Source organism: Mytilus californianus, unplaced genomic scaffold (assembly GCF_021869535.1).
Source record: "Mytilus californianus isolate M0D057914Y unplaced genomic scaffold, xbMytCali1.0.p SCAF_7, whole genome shotgun sequence".
In the NCBI taxonomy this organism is placed as follows: domain Eukaryota; kingdom Metazoa; phylum Mollusca; class Bivalvia; order Mytilida; family Mytilidae; genus Mytilus; species Mytilus californianus.
The window spans coordinates 7775393-7787476 of record NW_026262723.1 but is presented as its reverse complement, the minus strand read 5'-3'; the positions used below and the strand labels follow the sequence as shown (position 1 = coordinate 7787476).

The 12084-nt window shown below is 35.0% G+C and overlaps 1 protein-coding gene and 1 long non-coding RNA gene across 4 annotated transcripts in view; both read right to left on the bottom strand.

The window, feature by feature from the left end:
• The window catches only part of LOC127709004 (uncharacterized), a 149825-nt gene that overhangs the window by 90123 nt on the left and 47618 nt on the right, over positions 1-12084 (bottom strand). The window lies entirely within an intron of this gene.
• The window catches only part of LOC127708974 (TGF-beta-activated kinase 1 and MAP3K7-binding protein 1-like), a 30855-nt gene continuing 24427 nt past the window's right edge, over positions 5657-12084 (bottom strand). For all 3 annotated transcript variants that reach the window (XM_052214218.1, XM_052214217.1, XM_052214216.1), the window contains exons 6-7: positions 9517-9745; positions 5657-7944 (exon numbers count right to left, since the gene is read on the bottom strand). In XM_052214218.1, the coding sequence (XP_052070178.1) occupies positions 7098-7944; positions 9517-9745 (1076 nt within the window). In that variant the 3' untranslated portion in view covers positions 5657-7097. The remainder of the gene's footprint in view (positions 7945-9516; positions 9746-12084) is intronic.

Genomic DNA, 12084 nt, shown 5'->3' with positions numbered 1-12084 from the left:
GTGTAAGGCCTTGTTTAACAAAAGCTCTGATAGGAAAATATCAAGAATCTTTGGGACCAGGACAGAAATGTAATCAGTTGAAGACGTATGCATTTGACACTCATGTTAAGTGCTACCTGGATTGTGGCTTCTGTGATGTCTATACATCTAACATTTCGGCATTATATAAAGTTTTGAGTTTCTCAGATCTTCTTTCAACAGACGCTTTGAAACAAATCATAAAAGTTGGAAAAGAATGCATTTTTGGTTAGACTAAAACTGAATTATGTATCTAATAAAGTGATGCATCCTGCATTCTCTGTTGTAATTGAAAGAGAAATCAACTTTCTTTAATGCCGCAAAAGAAAATACTATCACAAACAAACAGCTGCAAGACAAACAGGCAACTGCATTAAACCTTCAAACCAATATGAAATCATTCTAATCCAAGACTTAAAATCATTCATTTGCTTTAAAGTGGAAAAATTAAATTGTTAAATGATAAGTACGATGGCCGAAGTGAGCCGACAAAAATACTATTTATAACTGGTATCACAATGTAGTACTCTGTACAGAAACTTTGTACATATTAAAACAAGTTGTTCTACTTCCGGGTAAAAAGATAGTTCAGAATGTGGCGGGGTTAAATATGTTTGCGGTCGCCCAACTTTTCCCCTAAACTGGACTGTTGTGAACAAACTATAAATCAGTTGAAAAGGACTTGAGTTATCAAATCGATACAAAGCAAAACAAACAACTTACAAAAACAATGAAGACGCAAAGTACCGATCTAAGAGCACTCACGGTATCTTTTTTTCTGTTGACGATGCTCATGTTCCGTTGTCTTCTTATGGAATATACATTTTTCTTATTTGGTTTGATATTCAGGTGTTTGCAGTGACGTCTCGGATTTCATTAACGTTTTAATTGCATCACTATAATTTATACAACAGAGTTATACATATGTAAGTCTCAAATCTATGTCCAGCTTCAAATATGCGTGCTTTCCTCAGATCTGTGTCCTATTCTATATTGCGTTATAGACGTCACAATATCTGTGCGTTCCTCAGATCTGTGTCCTATTCTATATTGCGTCATAGATATGTGTCCTATTCTATATTGGGTCTTATCGCACCGCTGGTAAATTATGACGTTGTGATTGGTTTAACGCCGTCACGTGGTGACCCCCTATGGATCCGTAGGGGGTTAGTAAATTTCATATGGGGTTTATGACGTCACGTCTACTGTTAATGGTGACGTCATCTATTAATGTCGTTGTATTTCATTGTTTTTTTTTCCACAAAACGCAGCAGGAAAAGTCCCGCGTGCGATAAATTCGTTATACGATTCACTACTGACCCCCTACGGACCATAGAGGGTGAGTAAAATATATAGGAGATTCGGCCTTCGGCCTCACCCCCTATGAATTTTACTAACCCTCTATGGATCCGTAGGGGGTCAGTAGCGAACCATATAATATAAGTTATACGGATCCATAGAGGGTTAGTAAAATCCATAGGAGATGAGGCCGAAGGCCGAATCTCCTATGGATTTTATTCACCCTCTATGGTCCGTAGGGAGTCAGTAGTGAACCGTATAACGAATTTCTCTCCCGTGAGACTTTTTCCGCTGCGTTTTGTAGAGAAATAAACAATGAAACACACAACATTAATAGATGACGTCACCATTAACAGTAGACGTGAACCCCCTACGGATCCATAGGGGGTCACCACGTGACGGCGTTAAACCAATCACAACGTGATAATTTACCCGCGGTGCGATAACTTATAATAGACGTCACAAATCTGTCTTCTATAATCTCAAAATCGGTGTCTTTTTCTATGTTGATGTCATGGTATGCACTGTCCTATGTGTTGGCGTCAGAATTATCAAAACGCCTTAGAGGTATTAAGTTTGTTGTCAAAGACTTTAATATTCGAATTATTCCGATATCAGTTAAAGCAATTGAAAAGTTAATTTGTCTTAAACTATTAACAGAGAGGGGCTTCGACAGGGATAAAGAAACCTAGTAATGAGGAGCGAAAAGGGAGTCAGGTGATGGAAACCATTCATCAGTAATACACATTGGGGAGGGGAAAAGGATTCGTTATGGCGGTAAAATAAATTTGTGTATTTTGTATTTTTGTTGTTTTTTGTTAGTTGTTTTGTGTCGATCTAATAGGTCAAGCCAGGCCTTTCCAACTGATCTTCAGTAAGTTTCATGTACTGTGTTGTGTTGTTACACAACTGTACTAGATTATGGTAGGGTTCACCCGGCCGCATTCTGTGCTTGTCCCAAGTCAAGATACAAAACTGTGTCTATTTTTGTGAAAGACACAGATTTGAATAAACAATGAGTGTCATGACGTCACAGGACACAATTTCTGAGGAAAGGACACAGATTTTGGGACTGGAAAACGGGCCCGAGATTTGAGTGCCAAGGCGTCATGGACCAGAGATTTTAGGTCAAACATAGATTTGAATCTTATATATACAATGTATATATTAATAAAAACTGTTACCACAGAGATATATGTCTCGCCTATTTGTTATTTTGATAATGCAAATGTTGAAATTTAAATAGTAATACTTTAACATGTAAGTTATGCAAATATTCAAAGTCAATGAACTATGACTGAAGGTACAGGACTAAACAATCTCCATGGAAATGAGTTGTGCCAATGTTAATACAACTGCAAACCAAATACCATTGTCTTTTCGTAAGTCGTTCCCTTTAGACAAACCTAAACACAAACATTAACTTGTAAACTATGTAAAAGTTTCAAAGTCAATGAACCAATAATTAGGGGTGGGGTTATATAATCTCCATGGAAATGAAACTTGCAAATGCCAATGCATTTGCATACCAAATATCATTGACTTTACATTAGTGGTTCATCTTAAACTGACCTAATCACAAACTAATACATGAAAACTAAGCAAAAGTTTCGAAGTCAATAGACCATGAATGAGGGGGCGGGGCCAAATAATCTCCATGGAAATGAGATATGCCAATGCTTATACAACTGATATCAAATATCATTGTCCTATCACTAGTGGTTCCCCATAAACTGACCTAATCACAAACTAATACATGTAAACTAAGCAAAGTTTCAAAGTCAATAGACCTTTACTGAGGGGCTGAGCCAAATAATCTCCATGGTAATGAGATGTGCCAATGCTAATACAACTGCATACCAAATATCATTGACCTACCACTAGTGGTTCACCATGAACTAGACCTAATCACAAACTAAAACATTGTTGATGACGCCGCCGTCGCCGACGACGAAAACAGCATACCTATGTCTCGCTTATGACTCCGCCAAGGCGAGACAAAAATTGGTAAGAAGTTTTACTAAATGTTATCACAAAAAAAAAGGGATTCATCATGGATATATGATTAAAATTGAGAAAAATATGTATACAAAAAAATCTGCTGTTTAGCTTACCCCTGTTCCATATTAAGTAACGGCAACCACATTCAAAGACATAAAGGTCCAGATCAAATTTTAAACTACAAACTCAAGTTTGATTCAATTTGTTCAGTTAATCAAAAAGGTTATTTTTTTAAACCAGCTAGCAAACGAAGACAGACGCCAAGAAATAGGAAAAACTAATTCTTAAATTAGCGAGCATGCTTCATGTCCTTTTGCCATCAGTGAGCGATTTAAAGGATTTCGTCTACACATAAACAGTCCGATCTAGGGATTTTTTTTTTCTCAAAAATAACACTGGTCCAGGAACAGTTGTTGTATGACTGTCATTTTCAGGACAAAGAAGTCAAATTGTAAAAAGCAAGAGGTGGTTGAGCGGTTCTCAAAGTAGCATTCCTCTAAAGTTCAAATGTATCTCGTCTGGCCTTGCCAAGTCCCTGGTGTTGTTGAGAACCAGTTCCCAGCTTTCCGGCGTCAACAATTTGTAAAAGTTTGTAATTATGTTAGTTTAAAGTGCCCTAATGAAAAGTTAATCATAATTATATGGTATGCATTTGAGTTATCATACACATATCTCATAGAGATTATTTGGCCCTGCACCTTCTGTCATGGTGTATTGACTTTACATGTTTTGCACTGTTTAAATGTTAAAGTATTGCCATTTATATTTCATCATTTGCATTATACTTACTATTGAAACAACATACATGTGATACATATCTCTGTATCAACAGTTTATCCTTAAACAACATTTGCCCTTTCAGAAATTTGATTTGATTTTTTGATTTTTGGTGTTTTAACGCCACTTTTAAGCACCGCTTTTGGGCTATTTCGTGGCGGCCAGTTTTTATTGGTGGAGGAAGCCGTAGTGCCCGGAGAAAACCACTGACCTTCGATAGGAAAACTGACAATCCTAGTCAATTGAGATTGGAGTCGAGTGCACCCCCACGAGCGGGTTTCGAACTCACAACCTCAGTGTTGACTGGCTAGTGATTACAGTAGTAACTACTTAGACCACTCGGCCACCGAGGCCCCTTTCAGAAATTTGAGATGCTGGCATAACTATAGATAGTTCGTGTTTAATTCATTACCAACTTCTTTAGACAAATGATAGAAATGAGACAACATAGAGCTTGTCATAGTCTATGGTATGGGCTTGGTTTTCTTTTTTTTTAGATCTCAACCAATCATCTTTAAGTATTGATCAATGGACTAACAAAGGTGTATTAGAGATCACCATTTATCTTTGTTTGTCCTATATATTGATTGATTGTTGGTTGTTTAACATCCAGTGGCAAACATTTCATGTATGTTCAGGACGATTGTCCTATAGAAATTTAAGAATCATATCATCAAATATACAAATACAACTGCAATTAATTTCCGAATGAAATTTTAAGTTCAAATGAATCCCTGTTGAAAACACAAACTAACACCCCCCCCCCCCCCCCCCCCCCCCCAACTATAAAACACTATGAAAACCTAGCACTAAAATGTGTTATTTTACACTACACAGCATGTGTCAAAATAGAAGTAGACTACTGCTTTTTATTAAGTATAGGGTACCAACATTTAGTCCCTGTTTATAGGCCTTACTGTCTGTTCTGCAAGAACATGAAGAAGTCACAGAAATAATATCCCTGTTTCAAATGCTCAGCACTAAGGAATTTTCAATAAACATTTAACCAACACATTATCTTCCTACCAATATAATATTGATATTTCAAATGGGTAATACTTAAAACAAGTTATTTACAAATGCTTTTTAATTTATTTTTAAAAGCACCAGCTCTTCACTTTTGTTTTAAAATATCACAATTATTTTTCATTGCTTTCAGTAATAAAAATTGTGTAACAAAGCAATGATATCATGTAAACATAAATATTGTGATTCATTAAAAACTTTTTTTACATAATGAATTGCATTCATCTTAGTTTCAAAGGTAGCAATTTGTATACAACTTACAATTTACATACTAAACTTTTAGAGAATATACAGAAAGCAGCACTATTGTTTCAAAATATAAGTGTTATTGAAATGCAAGAATTATGGTAACTAAAAATGAATTACTGTTAATTTAGAAAGTTCCATAATGTTTTCATGCTTTCATTCTTGCAAAAAATCCATCGGATGAACATACTACTGTTTAGAGCTAAAATTTTATATTCATATGCTTTATTTTCAAAATACTGTAGTTAATCTGAAAATGTATGCATCGATCAAAAATCTTATAAATAAATTATCCATAAATTTTTTTTATTAAAACTTACAATAGCAACTAGTATTGTTCTAAATTAAACCTGAAATTACCCTAGCTTGCAGAAATAAATCCTGGCAACAAAGCTTCCATTGGAATAAATATCAATGTTATAAAACTATATGTATTGTACAATAACTTTAAAAATAAAGTCTGTAAATATCCAGGAGATTGATCACATGATACTAGGAACCATCAACTGTTTCATTGTCAACAACTAGGAACCATCAAATGTCAGATTAACTATTGCGATTTCAGGAAAACCTGCATACAGATGAATGTATTAAGATATCTGAATGCGAGTTCTATCTATAGCTATACTCATCCAGTTGCATTATTCGCATTAATAATCAAAGTTGTTTTGTGAGCACTGAAGGGTAAAGATTGCATTCAGTTTACAGTGGAAACTAAAAATTAGACATTGCAATGTAAATTTCTTGAAATTCTCATAGGTAGGATGTATAGAATGTTGTGATCTATGTTTTGTGTATATCAAAAAGTGGTGATAAAATCTGGAAAACTTGTAACTACCAAGCCAGTCACATAAGGGTTTTTTGATTTCATGAATGCAATCTTTACCCCAAAAACCTTGCAAATGTATACAGATCCCTTACAAGGTTTTTGAGAACAGTAATTTCAAATAATCAGACAAGATGCACTCTGTTTGTAATAAACTCGCCTTAGGAAATTTGTTTATCACTTTGGACTACAAGTTTCATTATCAAATACAATAGACAACCAAGAAATCATATACAAGTACTGAAAATGACATCAAAATTATATTACTATTTAAAATATGCCATATGTTATTTTATATTTTTGCAACTATAAGTTCAATTCTAAATTAACCTTCAGCTATTAAATCAATTGTGACTCAAGTGAAAAAAGGCTTACTTAAGGATGTTCGCTCTTCTTGTTTTTGAATTTTTGCCAGATATTCAGAATCCTCTGGTTTTATCCATGTAGTGCCATTGAAAATTTTTGCCCACTAACCCCTTCTTTTCTTTTCATAATTTGATTACATATAGTTTAAAATGCCATCTTTTGAAAATCTTATTAAATCCTTGTTATTTTTTCATACTTTTTGACAGAAAAAAGGTGCCAATGTTAAATATATGAAAAATCTAGAGAATTATTTCCCGCTAAATTTTCAATGGCTTATATCTCAAAAGAAAGCTCAAGGACCCTTCATTTTTTTTCTGCTTTTATAGTTCCTTTGTCTATATACTATCAATTTATAATAGTCTTTTAAAAAGCTTGTTATTTTGAAACAGAGTAGCGAACATCCTTATGTTGTCTTTAAGAAGATTTGTATAGTGTTATTTTCATAGTAAACCTTATCCAACAAACAAACTAAGATACAAACACAGACCTATATCATATAAAACAATCTGTCAAGAAAACAGAAGTACATCATAAAATTTTAATTTTCTGGTCCTGACGTAAGTGAAGTCTCAGATTCCTCTGTTATTGTCTCATATCCAGATTTGGGATTAGTCTCTGCATTCAATGTCTCTCTCTGTGCTTCTGTTAATTCTGCAATTGCTTTATAAAAGTCTGAAAAATCAACATATGGTTCAATTTTACCATCTTCATCAAGTTCTAGTTTAGCACATTGGTAAAATCGACTAGGAAACCTGGTATCTCCACTACTTTGTGTTGATGATTCTGTACTGGTACCCCCATTACTGGTATTCAATGTTGAGTCAGGTAAGGTTGATGCTAGTGTACTTGTTGTGGTTAACATGATGTCTCTAGGTGGTGACCTCTGTTTTGTAGGAGTGGGAGTTCCAGCTGGGGATTGGGAACTGCTGTGATCTGACAGTTCTATACTAATAGATGGAGTCAGCGGTAAATGACTCGGGATTCTTGCTGGAGTTGGTGGAGACAATGGATTATAAGGTCCAGTTCGGTTCGGTGAATTAATTGCATTTGCTAATGGATAATTAAAATTTCGAACCAGTAGAGTTATGTCCCCTCGTTTCTTACACAGACTCTTTATTTCTGGGGTGCCAGTCATATATGCATCATGATGCATTCTTACAACCTTGTCAACAACAGCCTGTGCAACACCATGCAGTGTGCCCTGAATTGAAAACTCTGCTGCCACCATGCGAGCCACTTCAACATTGACACGATCACACTGGATGGCATCTTGTAAAGCTTGATATAATCCATCGGACATTATAATCAAGAAACTGGAGGATTTGTCCAAAGGTATACCTCCATGAACATAAGGATCAGCAATCACTGGTTCCCTGCTTGCATCCCTGAAAAGAAGATGGAAAAGTCACTTCAGAATACTCATGATTTGTTATTAAATCAACCATATATATGTAGCTTCATAAGGCCCCCCCCCCCCCTCCAAAAAAAATCCGTTTCAGTAATCCACAGAAGTTATATAATCAAAATAGACTCAAGAGACAATTGCACTGTTTTGGGATTCATTCTCTTTTGTACAAATACTTGAATTCCGAGGTAGTCCTTTATTCTGTCAGAAATCTATGCAGTATTCAATCAACAGAATGTCGTCTGCATGAAAATACCAACTTACGGGGTATGAACCTTACAATAGATTTTCATCGGGAGGGGGACCAAATAGAAATGTTTGCATGTTTCTCACTAGGAGTCCTGGGATGTTGTGAAGTGATGAGTCACAGCTGATTCTGATGATCCCTGGAACAGTAACTCATAATGAGTCCATAAAACAGTTACCCAAATAGTTCTGAGTCCATAATACAGTTACCCAAATAGTTCTGAGTCCATAATACAGTCAGTTACCCAAATAGTTCTGAGTCCATAATACAGTTACCCAAATAGTTCTGAGTCCATAATACAGTCAGTTACCCAAATAGTTCTGAGTCCATAATACAGTTACCCAAATTGTTCTGAGTCCATACTACAGTTACCCAAATAGTTCTAATTTGTATTGTCTTATTTGAATTATTGGGATTCTTCAGTTGCCATGGTTGGAATGATCTTTTTAACTCTGGATATATCATCAAATTAACTCCCCCCCCCCTTTATCCACCTACAATCATTAACATTGTTTCCAGTGTGTTACATAATGTAATGATCAATTTCAATGCATTGATATGCAATCATTAGAAAGTTAATTGGCTGCTTTAACAACTTAATTGATAGTAAATAGGTAAACAAATTTCGATTTCTTTGGGTTTTACCCTATATGCATAAGACAGTTATGTGATTAATGCCATGCAACATTTATTTCCTATTCTCTCAAATATTTATTATAAGGCAAATTAATGAATTAAAACAAGTCAATATAAGCAAGTATTAAATCAAAAGTTGAGCAAAAAAAAACCTAGAAATCGTCCTCTCTTTGAATGATTCCATAATTGTATGACTTGGAGCTATAATATTTTTGTAGTAAAGCTAAGTCAGCTTTTAAGTTTTATCGACACCATCTTGTTTTGTTGATAGCTATGTAACATCTGTCATAGATGACCACAGATATGCTCCATTTTTCCTAGCAACATTCCAATCCTGCTTTTTTCATTTATGACTATCAATGCACCTGATGTGACAAAGTGCTTACCCTTATACCACAGGTTACTTCTATTGTTTTGCTTGGTTTGTGTTGCTCAATCTCAAGTTTTCTTTGCTGTGTTTGGCAGACTGCTTGCTTTTAAATATTTTTTCCTGTTGGCTATGGTGCCATCTGTTATTCTTTGACTTAAAGACTCTGATTTATTGACCGCTTGGTTTCTCCCCCCTTTTCCCTTTCAGTGAACCTGCTCCCAAGAAAGACATCATTTGTAAGACTATTCAAAGGGAAGTAACTTTTGTAATGAATGAGGTCAAGAACCAACCATACATACGTCAATAGGTCAATATCTTTATATCCTCCTTTCACATGATAATCTCCTAGACATCTTGTACTGTCAGAACTTCCTATCAGTCTATGTTGTTTCAGTTTCTCCATGTCTAGACCTAACAATGCCATCCTGTTACATTCCTCTTCATTGGTTAACGAGTGGTCCACTGACAACTGCATGACACGAAGCATGCCCTCTTGGTCAGTGATGCATAGCAAGGCCCTTGTATCACCTGCAATAGAATTTGAAATAGTCTGCTAAATTCTTTTCATACCCTGGATTCCTTTATATTAGTTGGATACCCATATTCCTTGATTTTGAAGATTGTGGAAAACTACAAAATTAAATTAAATTCTCAACAAAATTCAAACTTTCAGTTGACATGGTTAATACTTTGAATGGAAATATAAATGATGATACCAAAAAATTACATCAGGCCTCTACAATAACTTTTTTTTCAACTTGCCCAATAGGACAAGTACACATCAAAACTTACTTGTCCGAATGAAATTGTAACTTGTCCAAAAAAAAACTTAATATTAACCTTTTTTGCATTTTAAGTTGATTCAATGAACATAAGAATAGAATTTGATTAATATCTCTTGATATACTTTTCAAAAATATGAGTCGAGAACAACTGAATCAAGTCATGTCACAGGATTTAGGTTATAGTTTTCATCAATGCCAAAGTCTCATCAGACTCTGCACATGAGGCACAGTCTGGTAGGCCTGTCAGTCTACACTCATTTGGTTTGTATCCTGGTCTTTCATGTTGGTAAAATATTGATTATTATGATTAATGCCTTACAACAAACAGCTTTGTTTTTAATATATTAAAATGTTTATTCAAACGCAATCAAGTATTGTTTTGTCTACATATGATCAAATATGATTCTGTGAATTTTATGATATGGTCAATAATTTCTTCATTTTTTATTTTAAAAAATATTTTTGTTAAATAAAATTTATCATATTTATTATAAGCAACAGAAAAAGGTAGGGAAATGAGGTACTGGTTGGCTTGGTCCCGAAATGTCTCCTACGGTGCCATACTGTCTATTAAACATGGAAGGATTGGTTTCCGTGCCGGTGCCAAACTGTCTTGTTACCTTATCTACAAAGCGCATTCTTGATTTCATCTAAGACTGGTTTCCAGAATATTACGCGTTTTATCTGTTATAAAGTATCTGTCAAAGAACCAGTTTTAAATTATCGATTGCAAGTAAACATGGTAAACATGTCAAATTAATATTTGTTTTTATCTTTTCTTGTTTTTTGTTTATTACTCAATACTTTGTTCATCAAAGTTGGATTAAATTTATTTTCTACAAAATGATTTTACTTGTCCCGTCGGACAACTTTGATCTAGCTTTTACTTGTCCGACCTTTTTTTCCTCTGGTACCGGACAATCGGACAAGCGTTATTGTCGAGCCCTGTACATCAAAATAACAAGATGTTTACGACCACAAAAAAAAATATAAACAAATATAAATGAAACTCAGAATGCACTACTACCTTGACTTATTTTTTTTTTATATAATGGTTACCATAAATATTTGGATTCCATCATAGAGGCCTAGGTCAAAGGTCAAATTCAGATTTACCTTACTTTGATATACGACCCCCCCCCCCCCCAATGATACATCAGCATACCTAGTTTGGTTAACCTAATTAGGTCTACAGTACAAAAGTTATCAGCCAGACATGATTCAACAAGAATTTGCTTAAATAGGGGTCAAATGTCAGAGTCGAGTTTGGTATATGACACACCACTAGCCCATCCCATGATGCTTCTGCATACCATGTTTGATCAACCTAAGTTCAATGGTACAAAAGTTATGAACTGGACAAAAGGGGGATGGACCAACAGACAAACTGACGTGGTGATTCCTATATAACCCCCAGACATTGTGTACAGGGGTATCATCCGACTTTACTTTAATACCCACCTACATTGTTTACAGGGGTATCATAAGACTTTACTTTAACACCCACCTACATTGTTTACAGGGGTATCATCAGACTTTACTTTAATACCCACCTACATTGTTTACAGGGGTATCGTACAGGGGTATCATCAGACTTTACTTTAATACCCACCTACATTGTTTACAGGGGTATCGTACAGGGGTATCATAAGACTTTACTTTAATACCCGCCTACATTGTGTACAGGGGTATAGTCAGACTTTACTTTAATACCCACCTACATTGTTTACAGGGGTATCATAAGACTTTACTTTAACACCCACCTACATTGTTTACAGGGGTATCATAAGACTTTACTTTAATACCCACCTACATTGTTTACAGGGGTATCATCAGACTTTACTTTAACACCCACCTACATTGTTTACAGGGGTATCATCAGACTTTACTTTAATACCCACCTACATTGTTTACAGGGGTATCATCAGACTTTACTTTAATACCCACCTACATTGTTTACAGGGGTATCATAAGACTTTACTTTAATACCCACCTACATTGTTTACAGGGGTATCATAAGACTTTACTTTAATACCCACCTACATTGTTTACAGGGGTATCATCAGACTTTACTTTAATACC